Below are 17,252 nucleotides of genomic sequence, written 5' to 3'. Positions count from 1 at the left end.
GTGCTGCACTTAGAAGCTAATTTGATTGTTGTTGGACTTTCAGATAAATCAAAATTAGAGGTTGCTAATTTCCTAATGAATTCCTGTGAGGTTTCCTGGAAAGAAATATGTGATTGGGAAAGTGGAGACAGTGTTCAATAGGTGCACTTAGTTGCAAATCTAGAGAGTATATTAATGAGTGCACAGCAGATCAGCTGAATTTCACAAAAAGTACACGATTATAGGGGTGCACAGCAGGAAATGACAAACTGCAGCTGAGGCCTGAAAGAAGAAGATTAACTTTATTGACACAAAGGGGTGGAGTGATGGGCAGCCATGTAGCAGCGCCCTGGGAGGAGTTAAGGGTTCGGGACCTCGCTCACCTCAGCAGAGCCCAGGAGGTGAACTGGCACCTCTCCAGCTACCAGTCCATGCTCCAAACTGTGGTCCATGCTGGACTTCAATCAGGCACCCATCAGCTTTCAACCCTACAGACTGAGCTACATCAGAGTCACAGTGTGGGAACCAAAATGTGTGTATAGCTTGTGTTGTTGATTTGTTCAGATCTCACATGTGCTCTAGATCGCTATTATTTCTGGGAATTAGCACAGGGGTTAAGGTCGTGTGGCATCACCTTATTTTACCTGCTCACTTGGTGGCGGGATTCAGTCAAAGAGGGTGAGGTTACATCCTGCTGTTTTATGATGAGTTAAGTTATTTTCTTGTTTAATAGTCAGTATATAAAATACATCCGACGTGTCTGTGGATTGTTTGGTTTGAACGAGTAATCGCCTGCTTAGGCTCTTAGCATTTTTCATTGTTGCTACATACAGTTTGCAAAAACATCCACATCCTCCAAAATACAGAGAATATAACCTTAGTGTCCTCTGTGGAAATTTTGAATCCAGCCAATATTTAGGTCAAAACATCCAAAATAGGAGAGGTCTGCCTTAGTAAAGGAGCCTAATTTTTCTTTTTAAATAACGTAAATCTTTTGACAATATATGATAGGTTGCAATTGTCCTTAAAAGTCAACATACTGGTGGTATTTGAGAGGTTTACTTGAATTTAAACTGAACATTTAGAGGGAATTGTTTCTTAAAACTAAAATGTCTCTATTTTTCCGATAATGAGTTTCTAGAAGGTTATTAGAAAATTGTGGCCCAGTGAAATAATACTTTCTATACGGCACATGAATTATTAAATCCAGTGGTTTATTACTTTTTCTCCTCAAGGATTAAATTGAAAACTTGTGCATTTATTTCAATACCTAATCTTCACATACTGTTCCTGCATCTAATCAGACCATGCAAAAGTTAGAGCAGCTATATAATCATTATTTTTATATTAAAAATGAATCAAATAAGTCCTTGTGTGTAAAAGCAGTAGCTTGGGGTGTTGAACTCATCAGCGATGTTTCCAGACACAGCAGCAAAGACAGGCTGTGTCCCTTCATGGTCACTCACCTGCCTCAATGTTTGACCATAGCCTTTAGATAAAATGAGATCACACCATAGACAATATAAATATGGACGTCGTATCCATGAAAAGCCGTTTTGAAGCTCAGAGTGTGGTCGCTCATCTTGGCAGTCCTGCCTCTTCTGCCTCTCAGATAATCTAATAATGGGCAAAGACGTGGAGCATCGGTGCTCAAACAAACCATCTGTAATGACACCCACCTGTCAATCAAAGTGACCTCGCTGTTAATTAAACATAACTTTAAGCCTTAATATAATTTAAATGGGTGAGTTAAATAGAAATTCAGAGTCAGTACAGTTGTTATAAATGGGGAAATTAGCTATAGAGACCAAAACTGTTTTTTGTACCAGGCTGTAAACATGTTTATTTCTGCTGTAAGGTTGGACATTTTAACATGGGGACTTATGGAGACTGACTCGTTCTGTAGCCAGCCTCAAGTGGACGTTTCACTTCACAGCCACAGAATTTGCTGCTTGAATCACACTCGTGTCTCATTCACTTCATCCACATGAAATGAAGTCTGAACAACTGACAAACTCAAACATGCAGGTCAGAGTTCAGCTTTATTCAACTTTGACCTGTAAATAGAAATATTTTTCCATGAAATGTAGAAGTCATTAATATAAAACTACAATATAAAACCGTACAATATATGTATATATATATATATATCAGACCTAACCTGCAGCATCACTTTACTGCTTTTACTGTTAAATATTCATTTATTACTCACACTGAAGCTGTCACATCTTTTTTTCTTCTTTCAGGGCTGACTGAGGGTCAATTTTGGATGCAGAAGTTCATTAAGCAATCAGTTTCTGTCAGTCCATGAAATACAACCTTGGTGCAAGAAACAAAAAGTTCCTAATGCGTTTATATAAGAGTTGTAATTATCAGAGCGCTGCCTCCTCCTGGTTATAATCTGCTAATTACTGTTACTTAGAAAGGAAATGAACAGGTGCAGCAGGTTCACACATGTTCTCTCTCAGGGCTGTCAGAAAATCACACAGCGGAGACAAAGTCAACGAAGCAGGCTGAGGAAAGCTGTCCTAAAAATGTTGTGAACTTCACAGTTTATTGAAACATGAGATTGGATTTTTCCCTCGGGTATACGGAGTGTTAATTTAAGAAGAATTTACTTTAAGGCATGCATGCTCAATTTTGAGGTAAAATGTCATCTTTCTATTAATTAAATGTCTCATTAAAATAAAAAAAATAAAAAACAATAGGTAGAAGAAAATCAGTGGAAACATATCTGCTTTTCAGAGCAGTGACCTGTACTCCAGGCAGACACACACATCATCATCATCACCATGGCAACAGAATAGCCATTTGTGATGTTTCGACGATTAGATCCACATATAGCCGAGCCTCTTTATTATCCTCCATCGCTTTCTATCGATCCAGCGTTTCATCTCATCGTCAGGGAGATGCTGTCTGTTACACCTGCCTCTTCCCCTTTGTGCATCTGCAACATTATATGTCAGCATATAACTTGTGTGTGTGTGTCTGTGTTTTGTATTGACTAATCTCTGTGGACTAGTTTTTTCAGCTCATTATAGCCTCTTATACATACTGTAATAATGAGCAGGTTAACCTTTGCAGCTGCGCTTGACCCAAATTCAAAATGACACTCTCTCATCTAAACTCAGATCAATGACACTCCTCGGATCTATCGGGGCAAAACACACAAAGAACAATTGACACAAATCCTGTGAGCGCGACTTCACAAGTATCCTCCAGCCGAAGATGTCAAAGACATCTTATATGTAGTGTGTTTGTGTGGATCGTATGAGCAATGTGTTGAAATTAAATTTACTGAAATGTTATTGGCCTTTTTAGTTATTGGTGCTCTGCCTTGGGTGTCTGCGCACGAGGTCTTTTTGGTGATATAGTTGCCTATTTGAGGTCTTGAGGCGAGCAACTGCACACATGTTCAACACCAGTCAGAGATAAACACTCTGGACAAGCCTTCGACCTGGTAGTCAGGTAGTGTCATGACTGAAAAAAAGTTTTGGCTGATGTGTGAGTTTTGAAATGTTAAAACTGTGAATTAATATTGTGGATAAGTTGTAGACGTTTCAGACTTTCCCCATGTTTCATCATTTAAGAGTTGGAGTCAGTAGTGTAGTTTTACAGTGTGGCTGCATCATTAATGTCATGTTGTGTGTCTCTCGTCACCTCCTTCTAGAAATGCTTCTCCCTCTACACTCTGACGTCAGCATCATTGTTGTCAAACAGTATTTTCTTCTTGACACATTTTAATTATATGCTTTGTTGTGTTTGCTTGGTACCCTCCCCTCCTTGAATTTGGCATTGCGGACGTTGCCATCTTGGTTTTGCGTAGCCAAAGTGACCATATTTGGATGAGAGCGTGCAGCTGGTGGGTGAAGTACTGGAGTTGGTTTTGACTGGGAAAAAATGCCGCCTAGTTATAAATGTACTTGTATAACAGATAATCAGTTTGCTAAAATATGTTTCTGAAAACATTTGAGCAGAAATCTGCAAAAGCAGTAACAGAATCTTGATTCATGTTTGATCAGCACTGGCTAGTTTTACAGTTTTTACAATTTTGTGAGCCTCTGTTTCCGAATAAGAAAAAACCTGGCCATGCGCCTGGTCACAGACTCACACTTTAGTTCTAAACTTTAATTTAAAAACATGTTTCTGAACATTTGAGGTGAGAAATGGGCAGTGCAGTAACAGAATCTTGGTTCACTTTTGATCAGCACTGCCTAGATTGACAGTTTGAGTTTTGTGAGCTCGGCGTGTTGAGCTGGACAGACTCACCGAGAATGACTTGTCAATCACAAGCATGCCCTTAGAAAAACCCTTATGAATCAGTACCCAAGGAGCTGCAGGATCCAGGAACCTGATCCTTGCCTGGATCAGGGAAACCAGGGCTCCCCTCTAGAGTCAGACCTGGCTCGCCGGTGAATGTCTGGTTGCCGTTTACAGCCCCCCCCCAAAAAACAACCTGGAGTCATCATCCTGTGGACCCACCACTCCTTTGCATTAAAAGGAGCCAGCTAAAGTGGTTCGGGCATCTGATTAGGAGGCGTTCCTGGCACGTCCAACTGGTAGGAGACCCCGGGGCAGACCCAGAGCCTGCTGGAGGATCTGTAAAGCCCATCTGGTATGGGAACGCCTCGAGGTCCCCCAGGAGGAGATGGCGTCTGAATCACCCTGCTAAATCTGCCACCACTGTGACCCGACCTCAGATAAGCGGAAGGAAATGGATGGACTTTATCGTCTATTTGACTATAAATGGTACCATAATTTACAAAATGAAGAAAGTGTTTAGTGTGGTAATAAATAAAGTGAGAAGTAAAGTAATCTTCTTATAAGCTTTCATACAATATGACTGCTTTGTTGTAGCCAAGTGCACAGTCCAGTGTTGGTCATTAGTAAGAAAGCAGCTTTAATACACTTGGCTTAAGACCGCATTGACTTCACTTTTCAGACCTGGAAGCTCTGTCCACTAATTAAACTGTCATTGATGGTTACTAATGTTGCCTGGAAGGAGACGCTGCGTTAAACGCTCAAGTAAAGATGCTCTAAAAATCTGTGGCACCGCTGGTAGAGGTGTGAAGTGCACCCTATTATTTTGGTGTTTTTTCTCTCCTCTAAAACGTCTTGAGCTCGGCTCTCCGCACCCCTGACAGATAATAAAGAGCACCTGAGCTCACTGAGGCTGCATGCCTGCAAAGTTCAGGTGGCAGTGGAGACAGAGAGATCAGTTCCCCACCGGCACAAAGCTCTTTTGTTGTGTTGGACGTTACTGTCAGTCTTGTTTTTGGTTTGGTTTTAGTTAGATAAGCTTATGTTATTTTGATATGCCTTCTGTATGGCTCTTGGCATTTTCCTTTCTTGTTTTTAGCTTGGCTCAGTCTTTTAATTCCCTTTGTCTGATTTGTAATTTTCTCTTGTTTATTTCGAAATAAGTAACTTTTCCTGCTTCTTTATGGTATCTGTCTGAGCCACTGTTGTGTAAAAGGTCGTAGCACAGAACAAAAGGAGAATCAAATCTACGATCTGTCTTTCTTTAACAGCCCCCCGCTTCAAAACAGAGAAGACAACAGTCTCGACAAAGTTTGACAGTAAGATTTAATGAATGAACAACCATGCTGACTGAACACATCCACGATCACATCACATACCCAGAATATCTCCATCAGGTCCGTCGTCATAGCTCGAGGTTTGAAGCGAGTTAAAATTCAGTTCACGAGCTGCAATTTCTTAATTTTTTTTTTTTTTCGACAATTTGACCTCAACTTTCCAAAATCACTTCTTGAGATACAAGTGGAATGAAAGGCAACAGAATATGGATGAGCTCAAACTGTCTGGCTTCCTTCTTTCTATCAGCGTCCCCAGAGCAGTTAATTTTCATCTTCGACGTGATGAATACTCTTGTATTCTCGTCTGTGACCTTTAGACATATGTCCCGCGACCGTGTATTGTGTCTAGTTATTAGCTCAGTGAGCTCTTGCAGTCTAGAAGTCATTCAAATTCAAACACAGACAGTACTCATTTTCCTGTTGACATGAATGGTGTGTGTGTGTGTGTGTGTGTGTGTATGTGTGTGTGTGCGTGTGTATGTGTGTGTTTTAACAACATCCTCCTCTACTATCCTCCCTCTCTTTTATACCATTTTATACGATCTATCCATCACTCCGGATGACGTGAAACAGTGTGACGTTATAGAGCACCTGGTGTCCGTTGTTCCAGGTGTACAGCGCTCTCTCTCTGGGGTTGTAGTCCATCATGCTGATGTGGGAGTACTGGTTATGAAAGGGGATGTCAGTGTACTCGTATGTGGAGGAGTTGGTGTGGTAGGCGAAGTGGACTTTGGCCCCGGCCAAGTGAGAGTTGGTGACGTACAGGGTGCCGCAGATCATGAAGGCCTCCCCAGCACTGCGCTTAGGAAAGCCTGTATCCCAGCTCTGGAGGATTTCCAGCGAGTGAGAGTCCAGACGACTCACCTGGAGAGGACACAAAATTATATCAGTTCACAGATCGCAGATCTCCTCCTGCCCACTCCATTTCTTCTTCCTATTTCTCCCTCTCCTTCCGACAGCAGGTTCTCCAACACATCAACAGACCGAAGAAGTACAACATTTCACGCTTTACTCGCAATCTTTCTTAACAGATCATCAGCGTATCTTCTTGATGTTGTTGTCCTTGCTACTGTATAGGCAAGTACAGTACTGGCAGTGCTAAGTGCACTTTCTTAATCACACTTTGTGCTTAAGAAAAAAAAAACAGTCCAATATCAGGGTACTGTAGATATATAGCCTCAAAAAAGACTCGACACAGCTGTCGTGTCAAGTTACAGTTACTAGGCTGTAAGTCCATTTTCATCCGCCTGTTTTTATCCACATAAAAAACATCTGTGCAAAATCTGTGTCAAAATATCACCAAAAAGAGCACAATGATATGATACGACATGCATAAAGGCTCGGCCCTTGTCACAGCAGCCTGGGGTTTGATTCCAACCTGTGGTCCTTTGCTGCAAGTCATTCTTTCTCTCTCTCTCTCTCTCTCTCTCTCTCTCTCTCTCTCTCTCTTTACTTTCCTGTCACTAGCAAATAACGGTTTAAAAGCCCAAAAAATAATGCCAAAAAAGCTTTCTACACTTGGCTGAGGTGTAAAAGTCTGTGCCTCCGAAGAAACGGAAACGACAGATCTGCGTGGAGTGATGGGGAGACTGTAACCTTCTTCAAATGAATACATGAAACAAATAAATGTTTTAAACCCATTGAGGTTTCTACGTGGCTTTCTATAATTTTGAAATTTGACTCCTTTAATTGTGTCATGTCATTGTGTCGTCTTCCTCTGTGATGGTTTAATGGAGAATTACTGCCACAGGCTGTTTACCTAGATGCCCTCAACTCCTGATATTCACACATTAATACAAGAAAGGTGGATGAAAATGCATTAACACAATCATCTTTTGCAGATTTTCTATATTTATGATCAAAATGTAAATAAATCCGAAAGAAAACTTTCATGGATTCAAGTTCTGATTGAACAATCGCTGTTCGTGGCAGCGATTCAGCCAATGATCCGTTACATTATAGAGTACCCGTTGAACCTCAGGTGGAAGTTCCTTAAGAGTGAGCTGCAATTTTATTTCATCTTTCATTTCCCTCGCTGTTCAAACATGGAGTTCAGTATTTTAACTTTTCTTTAGGGTGTAATTTAGCTTTCTGCGACAGATGAATTACATTTTATGAATACTCATCCATCAGTCTTCAGATTTACGTCACACACTTCACCCTCCCATTCTTGTCCCCTCTGTATAAGCACTGGGTTGTAACAAGTGCACAGTAACAGAGAAAATTAGCTGCAAACTGTATATTAAAATCATTTTAGGAAAACTGCAATATGCTTGCTATTCATTATGATAGATAGCAATGTGTCTCTGTCAGCTGTTTTAATGGATTTTTAAAAACCGTGGGAGTTTATGACTTCTGGAAAGTAAAACAAACCTGCTGACAGCAGTAACTTCACAGTGGAACAAACACATCAGTGGGTTCAGATTTAATTTAAGTCTTTCAACATTAAATTAATGAGTGTTGTAATACATCTTTATATTCTTTGCTTGTTATTTTATTTGGTTATCACACAGAGTGCAGGATCGCGCACACTGTACCATAATGTTTCCAGCGTTAGGGATGGAGGTGTAGACGGCCCAGAGTCCCATCTCATCAGCCATGAGGTCGATGTCAGAGGACCCTCCCCAGCTGTAGGGAAATGTGTTGTTGTATCCGGCTCCGCTCAGGCTGCGCTGCAGCAACACGCTGCGAGAGCGGAAATGGTACTGAACCTGGAAAGACATACACGTATACATGTGTCACTCTTTATTATCAAACTGTTACTTCTGCCGTGCTCCCATATTAGCCGGTCTCCTACCAGGATGTTGCTCTGGTGTTTGTTGTAGTAGAGTGACCCGTTGTAAACCACATGGCCGGTTCCTGCCCAGGGGTGGGGCAACAGATGCTGCACAAAGTTCTGCCCCTTTGTGAAATCCCCCATGGTTCTGTACTCCAACACACGCCTGCCCTTATAGTAGCCGTCCATCGACCACACCTGCAAGAGGATGAAACAAAAACAGAAGGTCTTACCTCTGATCTTCCGTCTGTGCCTAGGATGAAAAATAACACCCAATAAACGTTAAATTATATCGAATTTGCAGAGAGATCCATAAAGGCCACCTGCCATGCTCACCAGCAACTTGATTAGATAATTACATGGTGCTTTGGTTTTTGGCTGGTGCTCAAACTCTGTCCCTACTGGCCACCACAGCCAAAGAAATCAAGGCAAATCAGGAAAACCAAAGATATTTCACTGACCGTCCGCTAAAATCTCACCAGAACAGCGGTCTAATCATTGCTTAGTAACCGTAACTAGGCACAGCAGGTGCGTCAAGAATTTTGCCGCATGCTGAAGATGCGATACTCAATATCCAAAGAGTGTGGAGCACTGGTTCTTAATCTGTGGTTCAGGTACCACTGGTGGTATGTGATCTTCCTGTAGTGCTACTTTTTATTTTATTTTTATGAACTAATTTAAAAACATCATCAAACCATCTACAACAGTTTAAATGAAATTTAACTAAGATATCATTTGAATGTTCTCTAAAATAAGTTTTGCAATATTTTGTTTCAATATCAGCCTGATACGTTGTTACATTCATTCACGTAGTGCACACATCCATCCATGAGTAGCTAAAATGTGACAGGAGATGGGAGGTAGATGTAAAAAACGGTTTAAAAACTCTAAACAGGAAATATTATAAAGAAAGGAACTCTGGTTCTCATCACAGGAGGGCCAACTCATCGGGACTAAACTCTGCAGCTTTCTTACATGTTAGGGACAAAGGAGGACACTTTTAGTGACAATGATGTTCGCATTTTGGACAGAGAGGACAGGTGGTTTAAAAGAAGGAGGCCACCTTTGTAAAAATATAGAAAACACGTGATGATTTCTAAGAGAGGAGGAGGCCTCAGACACCACTTATATACATACAATGCTGTCCTCTTATCCCTTCCCAGAAGACTGAATAACAATCCACACTTGGCCTCATGTGACTCCAAGACCGTTCACACTGGAGCTCAGGTGACTTTATCGACTCGGACGACAGACGTACAAGAACAACGAACCGAGTGGAAACAATGGCCTGGTCAACGATCCTGCCTAGACTAAATACCTGGATCTCCCAAAGACTGAAGACTGAAGAAGCCTCCTGGATGAGAGGTGAAAAGTCTTTACGGACCTACAACAAAGTCCAGAGATTTAACTAAAATAAAGAAACATAAATCTACTCTTTGTGTTGCTTGTCCAAGAAGGCTAACTATGTTTTTCTACAAAAGAGTTATGTTGCAGCCACAAAACAGTCTGATCTTGCAATTTTCCATATTATTACTGCACTATAATACAACAGACAATACAACAACAATATTTTTTTATTGTCGACCATTGAGGATGATGACCTTCTCCTGGTGTTTTAGCACAACATGTATTTAGCTATTAAATACATATTTAAGTCCGTTGTACAGGGCTCATGTTTTAAAACAAGCCAGCTGGGACAGAGTTTTCAACCCACGCGCAGTTAATGTTAATTAGTTAACACTTTCTAGCTACAGCTAATAAAATCTGCTCCAGATCCCCGGAGAAAGAACCGAATGAGGGAACGAGAGAAAACAAGTGGGAAGAAAACACAAAATGGGAGGAAAATTGAGTGTAGACAGCATGGAGGATTAATTATCCAAAGAGGGACGAGAGGTGAAATAGATGAAAGCAAAGAGCAGAGAGTGCTGGCAGGAGAGAGCATTGTTGGTGAAAAAGAGTCTCGTTATTCCCTCTCCAAATACAGAAATGTAGAGAGAGCAGAAAAGAGGGAGCAGATCGCGGGTCAAATAAGGAGAAAATATCTCCCGCAGTGGCAGCACCATTTTTTAAATTACAGCTAATTTGTAGCCGCAATATTCAAAGGTTCCTATTGAATTAGAGACTTTCAGACAAAAGTGACTGATTGCAGTGATTTTGAGGGACTTCAGTAACAAAATACTTAATTGAGACTCAGCTTGTGGTTTGCAAAGACAATGGAACAGACTGATTGCTCGCTCTCTGCCACCATCTATCCTCTCCGCTAAACACTTCCCATCCCTCCCTATTTTCCTCCATGCCTCACCAGTTCATCTGATGAAGCTTTCTCTGTTTTAATTTCTTTTAAAGCAGTGTTTCAAAGGAACACGAGTCCTTTTGTTTTCAGGCAGCTGTAATCTTCTTGCATTTGACTGCACCACTTGCTTTATATAAATAAGCTCCAGACGCTGATTATACAACAAACGGTGCGTGTAAGAAAGTGAGAGGGGAGTTGTTTTCTTTTTTGCTGTTTCTTGAGCTCACACCTTCCCAGTCGATCTATTCCCATACTCCCCTAACGGAAAGGTTCGGATCTTTTCAAGTCTGCCCTAATAAAGTGCTCGCACGCCGTGAAGGGATCTCTTCATAGTGCAGCTTCACCGTAAAAAAGACAGAGGCCAAGTTGTCATTCTGTGCAAATATTAGCTCTCATGTTCAACATGTTACACAAATCATTGCTTGTGATAGATTGTCTCTTTTCCCTTCCCTAGTCTGTGAAGGTTCTCAGTCGATATTTTTTTTGCTATTTTCTTACACTATCCTTGACACGCGCTGCAGTTATCTTTCTTTGTGATGAGTTAAATCCTGATTTTCCAACAGGATATACCTACTGTGGGTCTACTGGGAGTAATGCCTAAAAGTCTGAATGGGAGGGCCAAGAAATACCTTTCTAAATATATTACTTGCAGCCTTGAAGTGCATATCTATTAGATATCTGAAACCGACCCCCAATTCATATAACACATGGATTCAGAAGGTGTGGGACCTCTATCAGACGGAGCACATTAAATATGTATTAAAGTCTGTGTAAAGGCAATTCTGAGATATCTTTCAAAATACATTGAATATATTGGGAAATAGTTGCTGAAAACACGTGAAAAGACTTTGAACAATATATTACTGAAATGTGGAGTTAGAGGTTAAAACAGTTTTTCACCAGTTTTCAGTCCAGGATTTTTTGGGCAGTCCTTAAAAGGTGGCTCGATGAGCGTACACCTGTACCCCGAGCAGAGAGACAGAGATTAATTCATCTCGCTCAGTGTTTCAAAGTTAGTCATGTTATTTTCTGAACTAATCTGACACGTTTCAGTTGCTTTAAAATTACTGCTTGTCTGCTCCCACAGTCCTGGAGCAGAGAATACTGCTCATTTTTACCTGATTTTGACACCTAATTTCATGATACTGCTCATTTTTACCTGATTTTGACACCTAATTTCATGAACTTGTCGATATTTTTAATCAATCAAATTTGTCTGGGTGGTTAAGAACACTTCCTTCTTTGGTCTGACAAACTCAGAACACATATTTATTCTTACTTTACACAGACTTTAAGGCTCAAAAATCCATCTTTACCAAGTGGTTGAGTCCTGTCATGGCTTTATTAATTTACCTAATCATTATTTTTACCAGTTGGATACATTCTTCACACAATGCTCACTGCTTAGTGTAAGTACTGTTTATTTCTATGCAATACCATACTAGGGAGTGGACAGTTATGATCTGGGTTTGGTTGCTTGTTTGATGTTTGAATATGTATATTTATCTAATATATTAAATTTTGGAGTGGATAATCTTTTGTATTTGTTTGTCTTATTTGCTTATAGCTTTAATCTAACTATAATGTGTAGATTGTATTTGTCTACAGCTAGAGAGTGGAAAATGTGTATGCTACAGTGTTGTTGATGAAAACTAATAAAAAATAAGTTAACAAAAAAAAAAAGTCTGCAGCAACTAGATTTAGTTGTAAATCCGTGAAGACATTTCCCCTCTCATCCAAGGAGCTTCTTCGGTTTTGACTGACTGGTGGGGGGACCCAGGTATTCAGCCTTTGATTATTAACCGGGCCATTGCTACCATAGCCTTTATTTCCGGGCTGTTACATGTTCACACAAGATTTTTACAAGTTAACAATGAGGATCAAACACATGGAGTGCCAAGAAGCTCAGTGATTGAGTGTAACTAACCCAATACTTAACCCCAACCACAGTGGGCAACGGTATTTGAAGGAAAAAAGAAACTTTGTATTAAAAACGACCCATTGGATTTGTCTGACACAGACTGCTAAAGCCTCATTATCGTCATCTGGAACAAGGACTCACACTAGGAAGGGATCGCTTCATGTTCAGCGGGGAGAAGAGGAATGATTACAGCAAGCATAACCCGTTAAAAATTCAAAACCGTCTCTTTAATGTCTATTGAAACCTGACTTGACCTTCTCTCCCCCTCTCCCCCTCTCCCCCTCTCTTCCTGGTGTTTCTTTCTTTGTCGACGCCTCGCATGCTTCTTTCATCCCATCCCGCTTGTCTGTCCCGGCTGTTGTTCTTTTGATCAACCTTCTTCTGCGTCCCCCTTACTCTCTTTGTTTCTTTCTCTTTCTGCCCACCCACTCTTTCATTTTCCTGTCTCCCACCCCGGCTCCACAACTCTTCAACAAAGGGCCCCATCCTTTCTCACTTTCTCTCTCTCTCTCTCTGGTTTGCTGCGTCTCTGTCTCTCTCTCCTTCTCACAGTATCAGCAGAGACATCTTGACAGATCAGGGGATATCCACACCTCAGCAGCTGTTCTCAAATACAGCGACAGGTGTGTGCATGCGCGTCCTTGTGAGACTGTAAAGTATAATGCCCACGTACGCACACATTCACACACTGATGAGCTAATGAAGAATTCATAAATGCCAAACTGGGACCCTGTGCAGACACTGTAGTCATGGATACCAAAGGATGTATGAGAATGACTTCACTTACAGTGTGTGTGTGTGTGTGTGTGTGTGTGTGTGTGTGTGTGAGTGTGGCGCACAGCAGTGTAGTTTCACAGAGCCTTAACTGAAATGATGGTGGTTGTCCAGAAAATAACATCTTATTTTATCAAACATCTGCTCCAATGTTTCTGGTTCTCAACTGCCACTAACTGTATAATCATGACCTGATCATCATCTGCACCTACACGCTGAGAGCGTTCACAGACGTCACTGTTCAGCTTCTTATCTGCAGAGAGAAAAACTCCTTTTGTTGGCAAATTGATGCATTGAGTCCATTGTTCAACAGACCAACGTCTCTTGAAGCCACAAAATCTTATTTACAACATCCACGTCTGCTTTACAGTATGTGCTTTTGATATTTCAGCAACAAAGCAGGCGAAATGACTGCAGTGCTGTTCAGCTGAAGAGTCTCACACAGTATATGAGAGTGCTCGATAAACACCAACGTTATTGTGTAGTACAAAAGTAAAGAAAATATTGTTTAGATCCATTCATCCATTATTTTCTGTAACCGCTTATCCTTATCACCTACACCAACAGGTAATTTAAAGTCACCTTTTAACCTGCATGACTTTGGACTGTGAGAGGAAGGTGGAGAGAACCCACGCAGACATGAGGAGAACATGCAAACTTCCACACATAAAAGCAGCTCAGCCGAGTGGGGGGTTCAATCCAGGAACCTTCTTACTGTGAGGTGACAGTGGCATGATTTAAATCCATCCATCCATTATCTGTAACCGCTTATTCTCATCACGGTCACGGAGGGAATGGAGCCTATCCCAGCTGACATTGGACGAGAGGCCAAGTGTCGCCAACTCATCACAGGGCACATAGAGACAACAAACATAGACACTCACATTCACACCTATGGCCAATTAAGAGGAGTCACCAATTAACTTGCATGTCTTTGGACGCCAGAGTACCTGGAGTGAACGCATGTAGACATGGGAAGAACATGCAAACTCCACACAGAAAGGCTGCAGCTGACACAGCGGGGGTTTGAACCAGGAACCTTGTTGAGCCGCATTTTGTAATAACGGTGCATTTTGTAATAAACGTCCAAAATGTAATAACTTTTTAATTTCATTTTGTAATAAAGCCGCATTTTGTAATAAACTGGCCCACAGCATTTTGTAATAAATTTTGCTGCATTATGTAATAAGTTATTACATTTTGACAAGATTATTACAAAATGCACTTGCAACTTTTTTATTTTCTAGGAAATGTAATAACATGGTGCATTATGTAATAACAATTCTAAAGCATAGTTTATTTGTTTGTTAATTGTATTTTTTTTTACTTTAAAGTATTTGTAAAAGCTTGTAAAATTTTTTGCATTTGGTAATAATCTTGTCAAAATGTAATAACTTATTACATAATACGGCAAAATTTATTACAAAATGCGTTGGGGTAGTTTATTACAAAATGTGGCTTTATTACAAAATGAAATGAAAAAGTTATTACATTTTGGACGTTTATTACAAAATGCACCGTTATTACAAAATGTGGCTCAACAAACCTCCTTGCTGTGAGGTGACAGTGCAACTGCTGCCATCATCATATAGATCATGTTTTATAAAAGCTGTTAAACCTGCCATCGGTTTTTCATCAGGTGGCTAGAAACCAAACTCCATAAAATGACATCATACTAATTGGTGAATGATAGTCAGGTTTTTAGTGTTAATTTAAATTGCCTCTGTTATCTAATAGTTACACCAACATGTGGTCAAAGCAGTTGCAGTAACTACATGGCAAAATGTAACGAATGCAGTAAGAACCGCAAGAGCTGAAGAGGGAGAGACAGCACTAGGACGACTCACAAGCAGTTCATCATGTACATAAATAATAATCCTAGAGGAAATGGGTGTATAACGCAGATCTATCTGTCTGTTTGTCACTGTTAACAGAGACTCCAGTTTACAGTGTAGTTCAAACACCTCACTGATAAAAAGTAAAATTCATGATCAAAGAAGGTTTTCATATCACGTCGACACATCTGTCCATATTTGCTCCTTCTCTCTCGCTCATCCACACAAACTCTCTCTCTCTTACTTTCTGCTGCTTTTTTTTAATATCAATTGATGTTTTTTTTTATATATATATATATAATTTCTGGTTTTAGTAGGTTGCTGCAGCCCATTCAGCTCCCCTATTTCCCGCATCCATGCCAATGGGATGATAATGTTTCTGCTTTGTCTGCTGGATGTGTTGCTACAGCCGCTCCTTCTCCAATGATTGTGTGTGGGAAGAAATGCATTTTGGGCCAATACAGGAGCAGCTGTAAAATGCTGAATAAAATTTTTCAAGTGTGACAAAGACCCTGAAATGACTCAGTATTATCAGAATTTGCTCGCACAGAAGCTTGAAGAAGCCTGCAGAGACTTTTTTTTTTTATCGAATGTGCCCAGCAAGCAACTTTTATAGGAGTGAACAGGGCCAAATCTTAATTTTATAAACAAAAAATATGACTAAATGTGTTTATCAACAACCTTTTTTTTTCCATGACTAAGAGGAGACGATGGCCAGACGGCACTCCTCTGGGGTCCGAGCCACCACACAATTTACAATTGACAGCACTATTGCTTGGACTCAAGAAGCAACCTCTGTGGCTGGGAAATGAAGCCACAGAAGAAATAACGTTTACAACCTGGTACAAAAAACTATTTTGGTCTTTATAGCTAATTTCGCTGTTTATGATAACTGTCCTGAGGGTGATTTTATTTTATTTTTATAACTCACCTGTTCAAATTATATTAAGGCTTAAATGTTATGTATAACTAACAGCGTGGCCCCTTTGATTGAGAAGTAGGTGCTGTTACAGATGTCTTGCTTGAGCGCCCAGGTGTCATTCAGCCCATCTCAGGTCCACCTGTGATCCACGAAGAGGCAGGACTACCAACATGGACATTTCCGCCACCGATTTTGGACTTCGAAGCGGCTCGTCAGACGGGGTGACATCACACATGCACTGTCCATTCGTTGTACTGTCATTGTTAATAACGCAGCGCAGTGATGGACAATACATACGTTTCATAGAGGAAGTGAGTGTATAATGCAGATCTATCTGTTTGTTTGTTTGTCACTTTTAAACAAGCCTCCAGTCTGCAGTGTTCAGTCCAAAAACAGATTCTGACTAGAATCTTTCTTTCTTTTTGTTGACAAAAAACATGTGACAAACTATTCTAGACATTTTTTTTTCAATGCAGCAGTTCCTGTTTCCTGTGCAGCAAAAGAATACTTTACAGAAAGCAAGTACAAGTTAACAATGACAACAACAGTGCTTGGGAAAAAGAAAATTGGTGATATTTAGGCCCATTGTTACACTGAGGCTGTGAAAAACAAAACCCTGAATGCACTGGATTCTCAAAAGGGAAGTGATGTGGCCATAAAATAGCTGGTAAGCATACCACAAACCTGAAGAGACACATTAAGGCTCACAACAAAGAAAGTAAGGTAGCTTAACGAAACATTTGGTTGTTTTTTCTTCAGCTATATTGAGCAAACTAGTAAGGCTGTGGTGTTACATTATCCAGGAACATCTAGTTTACAGGATTAAAATACAGAGAGACAGAAAAAGCTTCCTCTTCTTGGGACACAGATTTAAACAGACACTGGGATTGGCAAGGAGCCTCCACCTATAACCTCCTAACTGTAACAACAGTCACACAGGTAACTGGGAAACAGAAGGCAATAACTGGGATAGTGCTGCTGTGTATAGCTCCTTCCCATCACCAGGGAGAAGCTCTAATAGGGAACAGGCAAGGGTCACTATGGCGATATAAATCACACCTGGCAACTGGAAGACAGTCGCCTTGACAACTAGCTTAATATGCGCTCCCCGACCAGTGTGTGTGTGTGTGTAAGAAATGGGTGAAGCTTGTAGTA

At 40.6% G+C, this 17,252-nt stretch overlaps 1 protein-coding gene across 1 annotated transcript in view; it reads right to left on the bottom strand.

The window, feature by feature from the left end:
* Positions 1-5,547: 5,547 nt before the first annotated feature.
* The window catches only part of LOC104921167 (noelin-2), a 29,890-nt gene continuing 18,185 nt past the window's right edge, over positions 5,548-17,252 (bottom strand). The window contains exons 6-8 of the mRNA XM_010733624.3: positions 8,374-8,550; positions 8,114-8,287; positions 5,548-6,440 (exon numbers count right to left, since the gene is read on the bottom strand). Of these exons, the coding sequence (XP_010731926.1) occupies positions 6,120-6,440; positions 8,114-8,287; positions 8,374-8,550 (672 nt within the window). The 3' untranslated portion in view covers positions 5,548-6,119. The remainder of the gene's footprint in view (positions 6,441-8,113; positions 8,288-8,373; positions 8,551-17,252) is intronic.

The sequence above is a fragment of the Larimichthys crocea genome, chromosome X, assembly GCF_000972845.2.
Source record: "Larimichthys crocea isolate SSNF chromosome X, L_crocea_2.0, whole genome shotgun sequence".
NCBI lineage: Eukaryota > Metazoa > Chordata > Actinopteri > Sciaenidae > Larimichthys > Larimichthys crocea.
Note: the sequence above shows the minus strand (reverse complement) of the source record. Positions and strands in the feature narration are given on the sequence as shown.